Raw genomic sequence first — 22,434 nt, 5'->3', positions numbered from 1 at the left:
ATATATGGTCAATAAAGAAAGTATTTAGAATAGTTTTAAGCAAGATAGTCTGTTTCCTCAGTCAAAATTCCACCATTTCTTGATGTAATGTATGCCCACCTTTCATAGTGCAGTTTCTTTGATGGTAAAGTAATCAATAATTTGAAAAAATCACTTTTAGAAAAAATGCTTAGGTCATTGAGGAAAATTGGAATATAGATCCATTCACAATGAAAATGTTAACATTAACATGAGGGCATAAATGTAAAATTTGCCTTATCATTCAAAATACCAATAGAACACTAAGATAAATCGAAACTGTAATTCATTAGTGTGACAAAGTTGGAAGTTTGACGATGAATGACAATGTAGCAATGCAGTTTATGTTTCTGCAAACTGCAGTGAAACCCCATTTTTACATTCCCGCAATTTACTTTTTCCTGCGATTTACGTCATTTTCTGCTGCTCCCGTCTATTCTTCTGTACCTAAAATATATTGTTTTCCTGTCGTTAACAACTTGTAAGAAGACGTATATTCCGTTATTTGCGTTTTTTATTTTCTGTGTGGCTGCACTCAATTTTAACATTGATATTTCAACGATAGTCAATGGTCGATCTTGTTGGCTCAGCACAGCTATTGATTGATATTAATATTGTTTGTCTGATTCACTTGATTCTCGAATCATGGCATTGGCATCCTTGTAACTGCTGTTGTGTTGTATCTTAATCTTTCGGTTCACTGCTTTGTACATTGTAATTTATTGCCTAATATAGATTATTGTAGTTGATTGAATATGCATTAAAATTGTTTCAATTGTTTTTCCGAATATGGACAAGAACGATCGGAAATTTATTTTTGTAGAAGAGAAGATGAAAATTCTACAACGTGCACATTCCCACATGGGAATGCGTGTTCAACTTGTGAAAGACTTGGGACTCTCCATGTCTATGTTGAACACTGTAATGAAGAACCAGTCGTGCATCAAACTTTCTTCAAGACAAAGTGGCCCTATCGCAAAACAACGTAAATACATTCATAGTTTAAAGTATGACGAGTTGGACACACTGGAAGCAGAATGGTTTGTGTCTGTGAGGGCATTGGGCATTCCAGTCAATGGACCATACTCCGAGCAAAGGCTCTGTGGATTGAATCGAAGTTGTGCATAACCGAATTTGCTGCTTTCAATGGCTGGAACATAACGTTGTTTACAATGAATTCTGTGGGTAAAGCAGCAGTGTGGTACCAGAGACTGTAAATCATTGGAAGCAGAGAATCAAGGATGTCATTCAAAGTTACGAATCTAGAAACATTTTCAGTGCTGATGAAACTGGGCTTTTTTATAATATTCTTTTCAGTAAAACATTGTGTTTTAAAGACAAGAAGTGCTGGAGTTAGATGAGCATGCAAAGATTACCTATTTTGCTAATGGTGAATGCTAATGGGTCGAAAAAGTTACCTTCCCTAGTGATAGAAAAATTCATGAAGCCATGGTCTTTCAAGAACATTAAAAATCTGCGCACCACATATGAAACCAACAGCACAATGTGCATCTACCATGCATGCCCTGGATGCTAAAATTGGGGCACATAAAAATCACTGTTGCTGCTGGACAGGTGTTCTGCACATCTACAAGATTTGCAGATCAAGAATATAATATTGGTATTCTTCGCAGCAAGTTGCACCAGAGAGCTTCAGCCTTTAGATCTGGGTATAATACACGCTTTAAAATCCAAATACAGGAAGTGGCTGTGCATGTGAAATGAATATGTCAGTCTTCGATGCTGTGCATAATGTCACCCATACATGGCTAAATGTTAATCCTGCAACAGTGTCTGCTTCCGAAATGGAGGATTTTGTTTTGAGGAAGAACAAGTAGATCTGGAAGAGGAGCAATTGGAAGATGAGGAGCTCAACAACTGGTCCATGGTGGCAGAGTCGTCATCATTTGAAGAATATGTCACCATCAATATTGATGTGATTACATCCATGGTACCTATTGTAGATGACATGTTTCCAATCATCAAAGTGGCAGAGATGGAGGAGGAGGAGGAGGAAAAACAGAACCAGTGGTAGTCCCAATAAGTCAAGAAGCAATGTATGCTTTCACTATCTTGAGGTGGTATATCGCAAGTGCATCTGGAGAGGAGGAGGCATACAAATGAATATGCATTGGGGAGAGGACAGGTAGAACAAATTCAAATGCAGAAGAAGCAAGTGCAAACAAAGATTTCACATTTTTTTTCAAATAGTGCACAGTTAATTGCAATTTATTTTCTGTTAAGATGATTAAATTGTGGCCACATTTCCTGTCGTATACACTTCCTTGTAATTTACATTCTTCTTTCCATCAGTCTTCTAAAAAGTATAGAAAAGGGGTTCTACTGTATATTAGTTTGTTTGTGCTGTGTATTGCATTTGATGCTATAAATATTCATTTATTTTTCACATGAAACAGCGCGTCTGGCCGCGAAACCAGGTGGCCCGGGTTCGAATCCCGGTCGGGGCAAGTTACCTGGTTGAGGTTTTTCCGGGGTTTTCCCTCAACCCAATATGAGCAAATGCTGGGTAACTTTCGGTTTTGGACCCCGGACTCATTTCACCGGCATTATCACCTTCATTTCATTCAGACGCTAAATAACCTGGATGTTGATACAGCATCGTAAAATAACCCAATAAAAAAAAATTCACATGAAAGAAAAGGAAATATCTTATACAAATAATATATAACCTAGAATGTTAATTTTCTTATAACGTGTAAGGAAACTTTATTAATAATATTACAATTAAAAAAACCTACCATCAGATTTCATTTCATAAACCATCTGTTTCCATATATTTCCTTTTAACAAGTTATCTTGATATGACTTGTATTATCATAAAGGCAACAATGACTTTGAAAAAAATTGACCAATTTCTTTCCAAATGATTTTGGTGCGGTCTTCTCTTGTTCTGTGCATTAGAATAGTGTTTTTTCTTGAATCACATCAACGAGAACATGAAAGCTGCTAGTTTGCAAACTCTCGCATTAGCGTTTTACGTTATTGTTAACATTTATGTTTTATACATCTTGAGTACACAACTTTTAACACTATATCACTTTGGAAAACGTATTATATGTCTTTCACGTGTTAAATTTTATGTTACCTTGTTAACATGTTTCGGCCTGCTATTGGTCATCATCAGAACTGGTTGTTGCTGATCTCGGCGCCTTTTGTTTTGTTTTCTGTGGGGATGTGTTTGTCTAATGTAATGTGGAGTCAAAGAGTGTGTGTGTTCTGAAATTGAGTTGTGTATTGAGAATTTAATTTGGAAGTGTTTTTGTGTGTTTATATATTTCGAATTGTTCTAGTGTGTTTAGTTTCTGGTTTTTTGGTTGGATATGTAGAATTTCCATGTCTGTGTTGATATCTTTGTATGTGTGGTTAGCATTTGTGATGTGTTCTGCATATGTGGAAGTGTTTTGTAATTCTGTTATGGCTGTGATGTGTTCTTTGTAACATGTTTGAAATGATCTGCCTGTATGTTTTATGTAAGGCATTGTGAATGGATCCATTAAATAACCTGATTGTAAGCTTTTGTGTTCGTATAGCGTTTAAGTTTACTTTTCATTGTGAATGGGTCCTATTTGTTGGAGAGAGAGAGAAAAAGGACACTTTATGGTAGTATCACAGGAATTAGAAACAGGTTGAATCAGATATAGTTTTTGAAAGCAGACCATGTTTGTGAATAAAAGGTGGCTTTAGGTGAACAGCTAAAGCTCTACCTGAACAGCTAAAGCTACTGTTACTAGCTAAAGGTAAACTTTCCAGCAAATATCTTAAATTGAGGTTCTGGCTGATATGTACACTTAGCGGCAAAAAGAATGGGCCGGCTGATAATTTCTAAGTTCCAGAACATAACATTGCGCATGCTCGTCTCATCAAAGCCGTAGTTCACCAGGTAACACATAATTAAACCGTTTAAATTTGCTGTATTTTGTTTAAGAGTCTAAAATATGTAATAAAATCGAATGGCGGGTTGATTCTAGATACATCAGGGCCCTTGAAGAGTGAAATAATAATAAAATTGATAAATACAAAATCAACCAGAATGAATATGAACAGGAAAACCACATATTATGCCGAACCGATATTAACAGTCACAGTAGCGTATGTCATTATGGCATTGGTCTATTGAACAAGTTGGTAGTAGTAGCTCAAGGTTCGAATCTCCCCCAATCTTCTTTTTTTATTACAAATTTGCCATCATATGTGTCTCACAAAGCTATAATTATGTGGCGATACCTCTTAGAATATGCCCAAACTCTAATAAATAATAAACCTTCCTCTCTCTTTCAAGCAATACTGCTATCTGTTAATACAACGTTCTGTCTCGTCATTACGCTTGAAGATGGCACAGAAACAATAACTCAGTGCCCTGCTTCGCATAGGTTATTCTGTTTATGCTACTGTCCGACAGGACTTCGATTGGAGAAATGTCATTTTCTCTGACAAGGTAATTGTCTCCAATAGCAACGATAGTACTGTCCTATTCTCCGCGCAACTTATCTAGACACTTGGGTTCTCTAGTGCTCTCTCGCTGCCCCTCTCCTTCCCTCTCCTACCATGCTACCACTACAAGCAACCTCGCTACACCCAGCTACCCCACTCTTTTAGCTGCCCAGATAAGTTGCACGAACAGTAGTTTATTGTATGAATGGCCACCGATACGATGAACGCTTCGTGAGACGAATTAACAAGTCTGGTTGCGTGAGGGTCACGTGTTGGGGGCGGATGTCATACGATGGGGCAGGACTTCTGGAACGCATCCATGGGCGGTTTACAGCAGAAGTCTATGAACACATTTTTGCAAATGTAATGATCCCTTCCACCTGAAAACGATATCCAGAAAGAACACTTTTCTTCCAGCAGGATAATCACCTGATACACACCGCCAACCGGATTCAAAGATGGTTTACGAAGAGGCGTGATGTCGACCCAGTCGACTGGCCTCCAAATTCACCAGATATGAATCCAATTCAAAATTTGTGGGCTGCAATCAAAAGGATCCTATGCTCTAATTAGGCAGAACAACCACCTGTTCGGACACCTGAGGAATTGTGGGACAGAGTTCTAGATGCGTGGGAAGAGATGGCCAAGAATTTAGACCTGTTCCATAATCTTGTGGACTCCATGCCGCGCAGAATGAGGGCAGTTGTTGGGCAGGTGGTTTCTGGACGAGATACTAGTCCCCACCACAGACCTTGTTTTGTTAATATATTAAAAAATTGTTTGTTTTTGTTAATTTAATTATTTATTTGTGTAAGGTTTACTACATTATAGACGGACGACTTTCAATGAAGAGACACCACAGCAATGCCTTGGAGTGGGTTACGTTTACACGAGTGAACCACGCGATAGAACTTAGCATTTCTATCGACCAAGAGTCGGCCCATTCTTTTTGCCGCTAAGTGTACATCTATTATCAGGTAGTACATCTCACTTGATGGTATGTGTCAGAGAAGAACAATTTGTTTGTATACATCTGAAGTCTGATTAGTGTAATATGTAGCTAGTTGATGATGTATACAATGAAGGAGGAAAGGAACTGGCCATCCTATCTCATTATCTTCTGGCTTAGTTGCCTCATGAGTGGTGCCTCGTTGGTATCACTTGTAAGATTCAGACCTGTCTTCCGACAGTTGACTAAACAACCTTAAAATGTGTCAATAAAAAGAAACAAGCTTTATTTAGATGTTATAAACTAAAGCTTAGAAATTTTCAAAGTGGTTAGGACCAGACTTAACATTTTTACAGTATCTTGTGTAAGATTTTATTTAAGATGCTGCATTTATGCTACTGTGATATACCAAGATATACATGGAAAGAGTGAACACTAGAGGAGAGGACTATTACCATTTATACAGGTTTAATGAAGAAAATGTCAAGTGGATGCCTGAATATTTCTTGAAAAGGGAGGTGAAACCAGAGATATCTTGAATTCTAAACAGAGAATGGAAGTTTCTTTTACGTTAAAAGTATTGAATTAACTTATTTAGGAAATAAATATGTAATATTTAAGAAAAAGAATTACTTTTTCCCTATGTTTCTCACATTCCATCTTTATTTAATTTAAGTAATAATCCACCTGGAATATTTTATTGACATCTGGATTTTGATGAGCTGATAACAAATCCACTAGTTGTTTTTCCCAGGGCTTCAGAATTATTTTCCTGTTTCTTGTGGCTGTTGTATCATTTTTCTTCATAACTTGATTTTAATGTTCTGAATTTTTCCTCATTTGCTTCTGTGATTATGTTTTTCCTGATTATTCTTGCTATTGAAGGTAATGAATTTCAAAGCTTTTCCTTTTCCACATTTAATTTTGAGAACTGCAACTTGTTAAAAATAATAGGATAGTTGTTAATAATAGACTGAAATTTCATTTGAGATTTCCTATAATCGTATCTAGTGTCCACTTTCTGATAATAATATTTTCATGAAAACAAAGCAAACTTACGCAAACGCCAACACAAACGATTTAGAGTTGGGAAGGCTATCATTTTTTTTCTGAATGTACTGTGTGTATGGCCGCAGCTGCAGGCGAATTATGCCAATTAGCCAGCTGCAATGACAAGTAAGTGACTAACTCGCTCAGTTGGGATCTTTATTTTGCAATTTTCAATAATGCGTCAGAAATCTGGAATTGTAGCAGGGGCAAACATTAGTTCTGTTGATCGATCAGAATATTTAATCGATTAACTATTGAATTTAATCGATTAATCGAGTTTTGATCGAGTTGAAAAAATGTTTTAAAAATACTGTAATGCACAATTATTGTTAAATTTAACTTGTGTTCGGTGGTAAGCGTAAGTATTAAATTAATATTGTATATCTGTATATATTGTATCGTTATATTACAAAACAAATATTTCAATGCAGCTTTTACTTTTTTTTTATTGTGTATTTCATTTAGTTTTTTTTATTTAAGTCCGATTTTTGTTCTGTGATCTTACTAACATATTTATTATGAGACATAATTTATTGTGTCAATTTCTCCGGGAATTTTTGAAACAAACATAAATAACAAGAAGTGTGAAGACTCGCCTATTTAATACTGCTTCATCCATGATTTTAAACATGTGAGTGCATTCACATGCTCCGAATTAAGTGTCACTCTACGTTTAGTAACAATGTTTCCTGCATCGCTAAACACGAAAAAACTTTTTTTCTGTCAAGCACTTCTCCACGATCGTCCAATTTAAATCCAAAAGTTTCACGGACTTCACCTCTGAAATTCTCATACGACATAATGGAGTTTACACTTTTCACAAACCACAGAAAACTGATTTTTTCTTTATCAAACTAAACACACAACCTTCATATACAAACTCAGTACAGAAACTGCAACTGCAAAACTACAGTGGTCGAAACAGAAGACTAGGCCCTATTGTAATCGAATTACCAGATTTTAAAAAGAGAAGAAGGTAGTTACGCTCTCACTTGCACACAGTGTAGATATGGCTATTTTAAAAGGGATGAGGGGGACGAATCCCAGAAAAGTATGTATTTCATATGCTAGGAAGATGAGCTGACAACAAGGTGGAAGTTTTCTTGAAAAACCATGAAACTTAATAAGGGTTTCGCATTGTGTTTCAACTTTCAATAGAGGTAGACTAGGTCACTGTCCTCATATTTCCATCTCTTCCTGAAGTGTTTGTGCTAAGATTTTCCCTACTCTACCTAGTTTACAGTTAGAAAATAACAGTACTGTTGTACTTTTAAGTAAGTAATTTCCGAGAGAGAAATATTGTCGGAATTTTTAGTATGAGTTTATATTAACAAAATAATAATTAACATCAACTACAACCGATTAATTTTAATTGACTCGATTATTCGATTAAATATTTTTGATCGATTAATATTACAACAGAAATTGATCGATTAATTGATTAAATCCCACAACACTAGCAAACATGTTAAACAACTAACAGTGATATTGTCGCCTCTTTATACCAAGATAAAGTACACCTGCAGTGAAAGAGAAATGTAGACAAAGTCCATAGCTGAAGCTACAATTTTCCAGCTAAAGCTAGTTAGGACTAATAAAATGTTTTTCAGAGACAATTAAGCTATTAGTACTGTTAGCACTAAATGCTAGATAACTAAAGCTAATGCTACTAATTAGAGCTTAGTATTTATTCACCTGGCCCAGTAGTGAAGGTAACTATGAACATGACAGCAACATTGATTCAGTTGGTGATAAATCTTTTATATAAATATGTTTAAGATAACTAGTGGTTGGATGATCATTCACTTTTGCTGAAGCATGTTGATGTGATGTCAGCATTTAACTAGTCAACCTTGTTTCTGTATGGTCAGTTGCACCCATTATTATTATTATTATTATTATTATTATTATTATTATTATTATTTGCGAGGTAACTTTACTGTGTATTGCTTGAACTTGTGTGTATTTGTGAATTAATCTGCTGGATTTGTATTTTGAATGATGGAGTTCAATTCCCAAACTTACATTTTTCTTCCATTACTTTTCTGACACTCGAAAATTGCTGAATTTCACTTCATGTTATTTAACTGTTACTGACTTTATACTTGCAGACAGCAAGCTGTCAGATTTGTCGCATACAGCTTCGTCCACAGAGCAGAAGCATCCCGCAGAAGAGAGAATTATCATTGGTGGTGAATTAACTCCACCAAGCAGGCTGTCGCCTGATATAATAAAGAAATTTGAAGGAAAATCAAAAGAGGTAAACATCAACATTGATAGGCCTGCATGATAACTATCACAAGTGGAAGGTTCCAAATTTTCATGTTAATATTGTATTCACGTTTAAGTTTACATTGTGAAATACAGTCGAATCTCAATACAACAATCTTCTGGGGACTAGAAAATGATATTATTATATCAGGATTATTGTTGTATTAAAAGGTTATGCAATTCTGCCAAATTTATGTTCTGAAAGAGTATATGATAAAAATAAGTATACATATATGAAATAACATTTACCATTTGATTACCCTGTTTGGTTATTTCTTCTCCGTCTACTACTTTAATTAATGTAAATCCCATATGTCTTTAAAACGTAGCCAGACGTTGCTTGCTTTGAAGTTCAAATTACCAAGTGCACTGGCAAAATTACGTGCTTTTGATACACAACAGGGCCTGTTAGGAATGTTGAAGTACCGGTACTCTCATTTCATCATACCACTTCAAGGTGGCAATGTCAATGTCTCCTGCTACCGCAGTTTTTAGACGCTAATGTGTGGGATTAATTTTACCATTTGCGAAGCTGTTCTCTATTTCTTTGCGTTTCTTTGTGAATGTTGCGAGTGTTGACTGTGCAAACTCATACTTTTTAGCCACTTCAGTCTATTTCAGTCACTAAATGTAGCTAATTTAGTCTTCAAACTGATTTGTTTTCAAGTTAAACCTGCCATCATTAACAATTAACAATCGAATGTGAAAGACTCCTCCAGTGGCAGGAACCATAGAGACAAATCCTGTTAAGGGTCGTATGCCCTTGAAACATTTTGACCGATCTTGGTATTCTGTGCAAGGAATGTGTTGCAATGGAGCTCTACCTGCTTGATAATTATTTTATATTTGTAAACTTTTATTTTTTTATATTATGATGCACCAGGTGAATAATGGAAAAGGAGGAGAAAAGAAAAGCCTTTTCTACTGAGGAGAAAGTTAAAATTCTTCAAAGAGTGAACTCCTTTTAATGAAAAACGTGTGGTTATCGCGAATGAACTGGACATTTGTGTTGATGCTTAACACCATTACTGAGAGCAGAGAAACAATACGAAGGAGTGCAACAGTGTGTGCTTAAAAAAATAAAAAGCAAATATACGAAATATTCAGTATATAAACAGATGAAAGAAATCATAAATCAATGGTTTCAAACAGTTCGAGCTTCCAGCATTCCAATTAACGGGAAAAGCTCAGAGAAAAGATTTTGAAAATATCGGCCACTCTTGGACTGGAGAATGTCATAGCCTTGAATATTGTAAAAAACAATATCCTATGCTGCACAAGACACAAGACTTCTTGTGAGGAATCTGTTAGTGTAAATGAAGAGACTATTTATCATTGAGAACTATGGGAACAAAATGGAAAATATATACACCGAGATATTTTCAGTATTGACAAAAAAAAATCTGTTCCTCAGTCCTCTGAAAAGATGCGTCCATTTGTGATTAGAACAACCAGGAAACCTCGTTGTTTCAAAATTATGAAAACCCTACGCACATTATATGAAGCCAATGAAATGTCATGGCTGCCTAGAGCAAAAAATTTATAGCCATTTGGAGGGGGAAAGGAACTGACCACCCTACCCCATTATCTCCTGGCCTAGTTGCCTCATGAGTGATGCCTTATTGGTGTTACTTACGAGGTTCACACCTGTCTTCGGACAGTTGACTAAATAACAATAATAGACAATCAAAACAATAAACATTATAACAGATGCATAATGTAAGTTACTTAAAACCAATCACTCATTATCATATACTGTACCATATTTTTAGGTAGTCTATAAAATATCTGCATTGTTTACATTTGAAGTGTGATTGTTGTAAAATGTAACTAACTAGTCAGCAATGTATGCAATGGAGGTGGAAAGGAACTGGCCACTTTACCCCATTATCTCCTGGCCTAGACTAGACGGCATTTCAGAAGGCAGTCAGCTGCTACATGCGCCATAGCATTTCTGGTATGTGACGTTTCAAACTTGTACAGAAAAACCAATCAGAATCAGTCTATAACAAGTACTTCCAGAGTTCGTTTGCTCATGTGTGAGTGTTTCAATACATTGAATAAGTAAAACTAATATTTACTGTGTATGTGTAAAATAAATAAATGGAAAAAGATACTGTAAAAAGACAAATATTGCACAGGCAGGCATGGAAAATAATGTTTAAGGTATATAATTGTTTTAGAAACCTTGACGAGTAGAACACTGCCAGCCATCTTGATGCTGACTGCAACATTGCCAATGTGCAAGAAACGACTGCAAAAGCATGTGGTGTGGGATTGAGAAATGTGCAAAGAATATTGTTAGTGAAGGAAAGTGGGTTTGTTTGGTGTCATGCTTACAGTAATCAATGGCTAAGATCATTATTGTCATTTGATAATTTAAATTCTCTCCTGTGCTATTTGTATTGCACGTGCACGTGAAGTACGATATGGCAATGTTGTACGCTGCCTTGCTCTCTCTGTCTCTCTTGACACAAACGCTAGCAGACTACTGCCTTCCGAATTGCTGTCGACTCTAGTTGCCTCGTGAGTGATGCCTTGTTGGTGTCACTTGTGGAGTCCAGACCTGTCTTTGGACAGTTTACTAACCAACAAATAACTTGCAAGAATGGGTGCATAGCACTGCAAAATTTCTTTAATTTTATTGATCAATATTCTACCCACCCACCTACATTATATTTGAGGAATATTGAAGATAGAATTTCTGCCAATCAGTTGCACCAGTAAGCTACAACCATTAGATCTGGATATTATTCACTTCTTCAAGATTACTGATCGAAGAAATCTGGTGTAAAAAGCACTTACTTTATTGGTAAAGACGTGAAGCTAAATGACAATTTCAGCTCTGGATGCTCTGCATTATGTGACTAAAGTCTGGAAGAATGTGAAACAATAGACCATTATCAACTGTTCCTGGAAGACTGCCTTCTTTCAAGAAGTATCAGAAGAAGGAGAGGAAAAGGAGCAGGAAGAATAAGTTGATTACAGATTGGGGAAATTTGCAGCCAAATTCTTCCTTTACAGATTTCGTTCACGTGGATGATAATATGATCATTAATGAGGAACAAAATGTGGAGAACATTCTCTACAGCCATCTATAGAATAATTGTGCTGGTTCTGATGGTGGTGATGTTAATGAAAGTGATGATAATAGTGATGATGATGGTGATAGCATTGGTGTTCCCACTAGAGCAGATGTAGTTGTAGCATTAGGCTAAGGCCAGACACATATTCTGTAAATTAGTAAATATAACAGTAACTTAGCTGAGAACAAAAGAATGTGACTCATGCAATTCAATAAAAATTTTGTAAATTTATTTTTATACTGAACAACAATGTAAATTTTATTATCTCAACAATAATTATCACTCTCTACAATTTAGTTTCACTCCCGTCAACAATGGGATTTGCTCTCCGCACAGCAACACGGCGTTCGTTATTGCACTCCACAAATGACAATGACAATTTACTTGGACTATTACGAACAACAATGAACTGTTAATCTTAACTAATATTCACAAAGCACTATTTACAACACAGAACTGTCAGTTCTCAGTTCACAGCTCGTTTGTCTTGGCTAGTTCTTCTAGCACAGTCACTTGCGTTCACAGAATCTCGAACCCCAGACCTTCAGAGACGATCCACTGAACTTCGAACTCAGGTCCCCCAACTGCGGTCCACTGGACTCGAACTCCGGGCTTCAGGCTCAACAGTTACGGACACAACTCAAGTCACGCTCTGGTCTCGAAGCTGGCTTCACTGCTACACAAGACTAACTCGCTTACTGTCCAAATCTGCCTTTAACAACACTGGCTTACTGACGGGCTGACTGACTTTCACTTGCGTCTTCTCTTTTATATAATCAAACCATAGTTACAAGAAAGTTCGCGGTCAGAATGAATAATCTGGATATTTCCACTTCGACGGACTTCTGGACGATTCGGGAAGGTCCCCCCCCCCTTCACTCTGCACGTAGCAGTTTGCTTCCTTCCCTTGCTGCGTCGCCGTAGTACACCACCCCTCTACCCTCTCAGCATCCAGACGCTCCCCTCGCCGCCACACCTAAGCCACCAACGTTTCGTCTGCCACGCGCCCTGTCGGACACGTGTTCGAACCCCGGTGCAGCTGTCACAATATTAATCCCGATGTTCATTTCTTTCTAATATCGACTGTTTATCAGGAATAAAAATCGATTCTTAGCTGTGTTGCCATATATAAAACCCAAGAACCTCGGTTTCTTCTTAAGTTGCATCTCAACTTCGTTTTAAAAATCGCATAAGGATTCAGACCTTGATCGCAGTTTAAAAGGCGAGGTTTGGAACCACGATTTCGTCCGTGTTTTAGAAATCGACCCAAAGGATACAATGATCAATACACAGAATGATTTGTAATGAATGATTGGAACTTTTATAACATACAGGTCTATATTAAATATGACGATTATTAAATATTTCATTTAAAAAAGGTAAATTGTCATACACATTATTTTAATCACTTTAAAGTCTCAAAATATAAGGCCAACACACACACACACAGTTCAAGACAAAATACGACACTAGTTCTTTCTGCAAAAGAAGTCTGATACTTTTCACTGTTTACATCTCTTATGTCTCAAGTTTTCTATTTGCTTCTGTAGCTCATACAGTTCACCAAAAATTCAATTCTCTTCTTTTATAACAGAAAAATTGAATAACCGCCCAGAACAAGTTTGTCACCAGCAAATACGAAATTATTAAAAAAATTGGGAAAAACACATTGTACTGCACATAGCACATCATTAACAACAATTATTCACGAAAAAGTCATCAACTTATGAGAAATTAGGATTACAACCTTGTTCTGGGCAGCTATTCAATTGTTCCTGGAAGTCCCTATGGATACAGCCAGATGAGCTGTAAATGTCACTGGTTTTCAGTGACAAATGAAGCTGCTGTAACTGTCGCAAAATGGGTGGCCAGACGAGGCTACAAATACTCCTCAGTTTCTGCATTAAATGTAGCTACGTGTGGCCACAAGACGTGCCACATTAGCGACATTTGTAGTCTAGTTCTTTTGTGATTTGCAGCACTCAGCAGTACAACTGTCAGACTAGACTGAAATAACTAATTTGCGCATAGTGTAGTGGAAGCTAGTAAGCCAATTTAAATACTATTTTCTTAACCTTACTCCTGTTTTTTGTTACTTAATCAGAAGGAAAAGTAAATATGGGCAATAAGTTCCCTTTTGGTAATTGAATTTGCAGCCAGGTATACAACTCCTTGGCATTTTATTTAGCCCTAATGTATTCTAAAATAAAATAAAGTGACATTGATGGGTGCAGTGAAATTTGTCTCTCGAATTGCCTATCAGATATTGCAATTTGTACCACCCTGCTTAATTTATAGCGTTAGAATGTCTTTTATTTTTCAAAAACTTTGAGACACTTGCCCCTAAGTTCTGTATTATTATTATTATTATTATTATTATTATTATTATTATTATTATTATTATTATTATTGTTAATTTCTAGAATTCATGTTTTCCAAATAAAATATTATTCTTATTATTTACAGGTAGTCTATTGAGAGTGGGCTGTTTTGTAGAATAACTTTACAACATATTTAAATAACTTCAAAGTTTTTCGTTGAATAGAAAGACACACGAGTATCAGTTTATTAATGGCTTTGTCGCTAATTATTGCTTGCTATTATTATTGTAAAATTACGAATTATGTTTAAAAACAGTTTCTACAGGTTTTCCTATGTGTAATTTAAAGATTACAAAATGCCAGATTGTGCCATGTTCGGAATGCAACAATTATGCCAAGGAAACTAGAGGCAAAGAAGTCAAATACTTCCAGTTTAAAAGAAATAACAACCTGACTACAATATATAAACGAAATGACAAACATATTGACACACCAAACTCTCATCATGTCTAGCCACCTACCATGACAAACATATCGACACAGCAAACTCTCACCACGTCTAGCCACCTACCAGCAGTAATTGTAGCCACATCTTGCCACCCAGTAGCAGTATTTTGTACCAGAAGAAATAGACCCAGGCACATTCGAGTTGTGCCTCACAAGCTACATTTACTGCTGTGTCTGGCTGCTTTCATTTGACCCAACACAGTCTATAATTCTGGCCCCAGTAGCATAAAAGTTAAAATAAGAAGACAAAATCACGTTTGCTTCATATCTTGTAGGCCCAGAACATTTTCGAGTATTAAATAAAATGTCCAAAATTACTGTAAAGACTAAAAATTAAGTTATAGACCTATCATCTTATTGACATAAAGGTATAATTAATATAAAATATATCTTACTGCCCTCAAAACAACAAGAAGGTGTAAAAAAAAGTTGTCAACCTGCCGCCTCTTGCATTTCGTTGCAGATTATTATTTAGTATTCTTGCTAAATTTTGCGTTGATTCCTTCGAAAATCGAAATATCCGCCTGAAATTATCGTCGTTTTATAGGGTGCTATGCATAGACATTTTGCTAGCCCGCACTACGAGCGTGCTAAACTAGCCCTGGCTATCGACTGATTACTTGTACAAGATTCATATCATATCATATCGCTAACACTGGTTTATAAATAAGAAAAACGTTAGTTCGCTGATCATCCACCGGAAGCCCGCACTAAGAATGTCTATGAATATGGCCCATAGTGTCTATCATCAATCTAATCTGGGGATTTAGTACTCGTAGACACAAATTTTCCTTCGATAATCATCCACTGATCTACTACTTCCATCTTGTGTACATGAAGCCACGGTTTTAAACCTACCCCAGGTGTGGTCTCTGCTTCAGACCATGGTTTCGAGCCATAGCTCAGAAAAATGAAAAAGACCTCTTTTTATAAATCCAAACGTGGTTTAAAGCCATGGCCATGGTCTAAACCTCGTTTTAGAAATCGACCCTTAATGTTCTTGGCATATCTCAATCATTTTCCATAATTTACACTTTCCCTCAATTTACACCATTTTCTCAGAGTCCCTTGAAAAGTGTAAAAATTAGATTCGATTGTGTTACTTTCTTTTGGATATTCTTGCGTTTGCTTCGTTTTTTAATAGGAGTATTTCTATGTGTATTTAAAGTTGATGTGATATCATCATCATCATTCCATTTCAGGTGTTGATCTAGCTGACTGTTATAGTCTCTATCCTTAATTTTTATGGTCTTTCCAAGCCTGTTCTACCTCTTGGGATGTATGTTTGAATCTGTTTGGGTAGGCAGTTAAGATTGCATCCTGTGAACTTGAAAGATTTACTTCAGTCTAAATTGCTGTATGTGCAAGTCATTTGTAATTCCTTGATGATATCTTTGTTCCTTTGATGACAAGAAAGAAATATCTAACAGTTCTCCTCATGAATCTAATTTCCACTGTTGTTAATCTCCTCTCTGTCTTCCTGATGGTTCAAGCATCACTTTCATATGTAAGAACTGGTCTACCAAAAATGTTGTAGACCTTAAATCTAGTATGTCGCTGCAGTTGAGAATGCTTAGAAACATGATTAATTACACTCATAACCTTAATAAATTTAATGTTCTTTTAAAATATTACCTAAAGAGATTCTGCTCTGAATTGGTTCCTTGTTTAAAAGTGTCATCAAAATCGTGAAACAGTATTTTCTAAATTGTTTGTAGCACATTGAAGATCACTTTCTGTTCTAGCAATAATGATCAGATCATCAGCAAACAGTAATGTATCAAGATGTAAACTTCGCTTTACAGTAACTCCTTCATTATGAGGGATGATCCCTATGCTCCACCCCTGAGTCATTTATCATAAAAGTATAAGAAAGCTAATTACCGCATTTGTATACCTTGCAGGAAAAAATCTTTTCCAAACCCTGCAAAACCACTCATTCACAGCTTCTGCCACGTCTTCATCTGTTGAAAATTGTCTTCCACGAATTCTTTCTTTTAGTTGTGGGAATAGCCAGAAGTCACTCTGGGCTAGAACTGGTGAGTACAGTGGGTATTCGATCGACAGAAATCCTGATTTAGCTATAGCAGCCATTAGGTGTGACTGGGTGCGTTATTTTGGTAAAACAGGTTTCCTCTGCTGAGTTTTTCTTGTCTCTTTCTTTTAATGTTGTCACACAATTTCGGAATTAAATTAGCATAATAAGCCCCTGTGATTGTAGATTCTTTTGCTAAATAATCAGTAAAAATTACTCAGTCCATATCCCAAAGAACTGACTTTTTTTCTGTGTTGTGACAATTCACTTGTGGTCCTCCAACATGTTGTGTCTTCACATGATTCCCTACCACACTTAAATTCATGACACCACTGTTTGACTACGTCATATGAAACTGCATATTCACCTATAGTCTCGCATAAGGCTCTGTAGATTTGAGTTGAATTCATTCTTTTTTTTTTCTGTAGGTACTTAATAACCTCTTAAATGCTGGGTAACTTTCGGTGCTGGACCCTGGACTCATTTCACCGGCATTATCACTTTCATATCATTCAGACGCTAAATAACCTAGATGTTGATACAGCGTCGTAAAATAACCCAATAAAATAAATTTAAAAAATGACAGCTCTTTGCTCTGTGTTCTCCATTTAAGACTGAAACTGTACATCATATACTTCTAACATTTCCTATGTCTCCCTAGAAAGAGATTGAATCTAAATATTTTGCAGTGTTTATGTAAACATACCAAGATAGAAGCCCCAAAGTTGTAAAACGCCAGCTCCTCTAGAAATGGGTCAGGGGTGGAGCATAGGGATCACCCCCCATACATCTTTGTCTCCATAGTTGAATAATAAAGTTGGCGTCTATGAGATTATATTAAATAAAGCTCCCATGGAATCAGTAAATATGCAAATACAATTATCAGAAATTTTTGGAGACACAGTGAAGAGCAGATTCAATAGCCATCTGCATCAATATGAAAATAATCTTTACATTTACTAGAAATAAATACATTGGCATCTGACTGAAGGAGTACAAAATCACTTTCAGAGTTTTTTCTTGAATTTCTACACTAGGCTCTGGAACCATACATTTCAAATGGTTAATTTCGTTCACAATTGCAGCATCAGCAATAAGTGAGTGTTTGTGTACTATACATGGTAGTTCTCTTTTCTTTGCTTTATAAAGTTACATAAGGTAATTAAAGATATCTGATGTCTAATGAGGTTTGTAATTTTAAAAATACCGGTAGCAGAAATGCTATCCATTATCGTCATTTACATGCATTACACCTGGTTTTTGGTTATGGTCGTGCCATTGGTTGGTAGTTCAGTTGTCGAGGTAGTTGTGCTCTATCAACTCGGAGGACATGTTTTCAGTTGAGTCTATATTGTTGTGAAATATTACCTATCCTAATTTTGAATATCAAGCAATCCTCTTTAAAAATATCGTTTCACTGGCTTTTTCTGTCACACTTTCACATGGTCAAGATTCTTTCTCAAGATGTTGTAGGCTTTGATTCTCAATGTTTCTGGACCATAGAGGGATTGATAATCGGTTAAGAATTCACTTTGAACCATTTTATAGCATATAAGTTGTTATGTTTAATTCATTCTCATATCCAATATATAACCTAGGAATAATACAATAAAATGGAAATAAGTAGAACTCCAATTAGCCGAACTCCAAATATCCAGATTGTCAATTATCCGGATCACGTTTCGGGATGTTTGAAATGGTTTATTAACCCTTGAGAGCTCGCACACTGTCTTTTTGACCGGGTGTGATAAACGTTTAGCTTCTGCTTCAAGGTTACTTGAGTTCTGCCGCTCACCCCTTCAGTACCTTTCATTCGACTCTTCCAGAATAAGATGTGACTGTTGTCATGCACTTTGCTATTGGTCAATTTGATTTGAAACTGTTGTTATACAGACCTGGTCGTTTCAACCGTGTGCGAGTCATTACGAAACTTCGTATTGTTTCACTTGGTGTATAAGTGTAATGTAGTTTTGTCTTGTATTTATAACTTTTCACATATACGTACGTTTTTGTCAGTGTAATACTTTATTTTCACTACTGATCCCCGTACATTGCCGTGTAGAAATATGGATGAAGAGGGAGAAAGGATAAGGAACCTTATTGATAGTGTAGAAAAGGAAATGGCCCGGGAAGAAGAAACAAGAAGGGAAGCTGGTGCAGTCAGAAGACAATTGTTCCGTGAAGAAGAAATTATCAGACCAATTGATAGCATTGAATCGAACGTTGAAGAAGAAGATATGGTTGAAGAAATCGATCATAACACAGACTCTGCTCTATCAGCAGATGAGGAAGTAGACCTTGTTCCAGGTCCAATTTATACAGGGAAAGATGGAGTAACAACATGGGAAATGCACTGTCCACCACGTAACAGACGTGTTGGCGAACGTAATATAGTAAGGTTTATACCTGGTGTAAAACAGGTAGCAAGGAATGCATCGACTCCATTCCAGTGTTGGAAGTTATTTTTTACTGACACTATCATTGATGAAATTGTTAGACATACAAATGAAAAAATTGAAAAAGTGCGTCCAAATTACAGCCGCCCAAGAGATGCACACAATACAACAAGAACTGAAATGGAAGCTTTTATAGGACTTCTTTATAAGGCTGGAGTTTTGAGAGCATCTCATCTGAACCTGTTCAACCTTTGGTTTGCTGATGGGACAGGTGTTCCTTATTTCAGAACTTGTATGAACCGGATACGATTCAAGTTCCTGGTGACAGTTTTAAGATTTGATGATTCAAATACTCGACAAGAGCGCAGAAGTGTTGATAAGCTTGCTCCTATTCGATCTCTCTTTGAGCAAATTGTTAAAAAATGCTCCGAGAATTTTACTGTTAGTGAATACGTCACTATCGACGAGATGTTGGAATCTTTTAGTGGAAGGTGCAGTTTCAAACAATTCATAAAAACAAAACCAGCAAGATATGGAATAAAGGTATTCTCTCTGGCATGTGCAAAATCCTTTTATACACTGAATATGGAAGTCTACGCTGGTAAGCAGCCTGAAGGGCCCTACCAAGTTGATAACTCTGCTAAATGTGTTGTGAACAGATGGTGCAGCCAATCAGTGGATCCAGGAGAAACGTCACCATTGTCAACTGGTTCACTTCAGTGCTGCTTGCTGATGAACTTCTAACAACTCACAAGTTAACATTAGTTGGAACGCTGAGAAAAAATAAGAGGGAGGTGCCCCCTTTATTTTTGCAAAGTCGTTCAATGGAAAATAGCAGTGTTTTCGGGTTCACCAAGGGCAAGACCCTTCTGTCCTACTGTCCGAAAAAGAAGAAGGTGGTGTTGCTGTTATCCACCATGCATCATACCGATGAAACTGATCCAGACTCTGAAGAATCTAGAAAACCTTACATGTTGACGTTTTATAATTCAACGAAAGGAGGGGTGGACATGGTGGATGAGTACAAGGCTAGGTATTCAGTTGCAAGAACCAGTAACCGCTGGCCTCTAACTCTGTGCTTTACACTACTGAACATAGCAGGCATCAATAGTTTCATTATACTGAAACACAATATTCGCCAGTTTGACATGTTTCGAAGAAAATTCCTACAAACACTCAGCAAGGAGTTGTCTAGAAATTATCTACTTGAAAGACTGCAACTAGAAAATCTGCCGCGTCAACTGAAGAGAAACATCAGAGAAATTACTGGAACTGCCGAAGAAAGAAATCCACCTCCATCTGGAGAAAATGAGGGTCCAGGAAGGTGCCATCTCTGCGATTGGAAGAAAAATCGTAAGTCTAAGACGAGGTGTAATGTATGCTGCCACTTCATCTGCAAAGAACATACACAGTCAACTTGCACTTTTTGTGCTAATCCTGAAGAAAGTACCGATGGTGATAGTGATGAAGATATGTAATACGTGTGAGGTCATGTGACTAAGTGAGTTCATCTTCTAATATTATTTTCTTCTGTGTTTGTTGAATTTAGGCCTATTTCACACCGATAATGACTCCAATGAATAGGACAAGTGGAAATACCATCATATTTTTCTGTTACTCCTATACCAGGCCATGACATTGATGAAAATATTTAACATATAATGTGATTTATATATTTTTCACAGTATAAAGAACACTCAAGTTTACTTGGATATTGGCATGTTCATCTTCTTTTTAATACATAATAACAGTGATGTTAATGAATAAAATACAGTTAAATAATGTTTTTGTAATAATAATATTGATGTTAATGAATAAAATACAGTTAAATAATGTTTTTGTAATAATAATATTGATGTTAATGAATAAACTGCTGTTAAATAATGTTTTTGTAACTTTTGTGCTAACAGATATTAGCAAAAAATATAGATTCCGCTTCATTTCCATGCACGGTCAATTCGACCATGCGCGAGCCATGACGTAAAGTTTACAGGCACGAGCTCTCGAGGGTTAAAAGAAAGTTGCATATGTTTAGGTTTTTTATTTCGTGTACTGTACTACCATACCTAAGTATAGTTCTGTTCTGTATGGAATATGAAGAGTTATTATAATTTTAATCCATTTAAAATTCTATTTTGTTTGAATATATGTAACTTTGCACATTATAAATTGCAGACCTATAGTCATTTTGCACTTTCAATACTTGCAGTAGCTTACTACTGTTGTTTCTAGACTCTCTTCATTTCTGACCCAATTATATGGATTCCTGCATATCCGGATCATACTACCCTCTATTAGTCTGCATATTGGAGTTCGACTGTAATATTGAGGAGTCTAATATGCATTTATTTGTAATTCTCAAAGGATTTGATTGAGATGATATGCAGCCTTCAACTGGCCATGGAGAATCAAACTAAGAAGTTAAAAGATTTAGAAGACTATTTGGATAATCTTCTGCTTCGTGTTATGGAGACGACGCCCCGCATACTGCAGAATCCTTATGTGAGCTGTAAAACTCAAGCTAAATTGAGGTAAATAAAATTGAATGGATTGCTTTTATTTCTCAGTAATTCGTAAGTTTTATTAATACAATGCAACCTCGATTATCGGTTTAAATGGATGGGACATAGTGAATGGTTAAAAAAGAAATCCACAGAATTCATATTATTGTTAATTTGAATGCACTTAAATCTGTCTGTTGCCAACTAGATGCTTTAAAATGTCGGTTTGCTTTCTTCTGCACTTTTGTACAACTAATTTTTCTTTGCCTAATCTATGTTTTCTAATTACTAATACAATTTCGAGCAAAGTGCAATTTGTTAAGATATTTCAAAAGGGGTGAAAGTGTTCAAATAAACTTGACAGAGAACTAAACAAAGGTTACGCATTCAGTGATCATGATGGGTATGATTCAAACAATAGAAGAAGGGAGCAGTATAAGTTGTTACTATAAACCAGTTAAGATTTTCACGCTCTCCTTGTGGCAATTAATAAGCCACAGGACAATTGTGTGACATATAATCGAGGTTCTCTTTTAATCACATGAAGACTTTATTATAGATATTTATTACGAGGAGCATTCCAAAAGTAAATTACACATGTCGTCTGACGCTGAGGGAATTGTGCAACAAGTGCAGCACATTGTCAGAATAGAGTTCATGTGCATGGCTTCATGCAGAGACAGTTCTGCTGTGCTATGATACTGATAAGAGGTGCATCATAGTGCGAGAGTGAAATGGTGCGTCAACTGGAAACATACTCCAAAACTGAAGTACTGGTACAGTATGATTCTTGTAGGCAAAACATCTAAATTGTACAGAGATTCACTGTGAAATTGTGGCGGTATATG

At 36.3% G+C, this 22,434-nt stretch overlaps 1 protein-coding gene across 1 annotated transcript in view; it reads left to right on the top strand.

Moving 5' to 3' along the window:
* Positions 1-22,434, top strand: part of Rip11 (Rab11 interacting protein) — a gene marked incomplete in the record, with an annotated part of 282,858 nt that overhangs the window by 238,346 nt on the left and 22,078 nt on the right. Inside the window, 2 exon segments of the mRNA XM_069838058.1 lie at positions 8,581-8,729; positions 21,450-21,616. Of these exon segments, the coding sequence (XP_069694159.1) occupies positions 8,581-8,729; positions 21,450-21,616 (316 nt within the window).

The sequence above is a fragment of the Periplaneta americana genome, chromosome 10 (genome assembly GCF_040183065.1).
Source record: "Periplaneta americana isolate PAMFEO1 chromosome 10, P.americana_PAMFEO1_priV1, whole genome shotgun sequence".
Lineage (NCBI taxonomy): Eukaryota > Metazoa > Arthropoda > Insecta > Blattodea > Blattidae > Periplaneta > Periplaneta americana.
The sequence above is the reverse complement of the archived record's forward strand: the minus strand, read 5'-3'. Positions and strand labels throughout refer to the sequence as shown.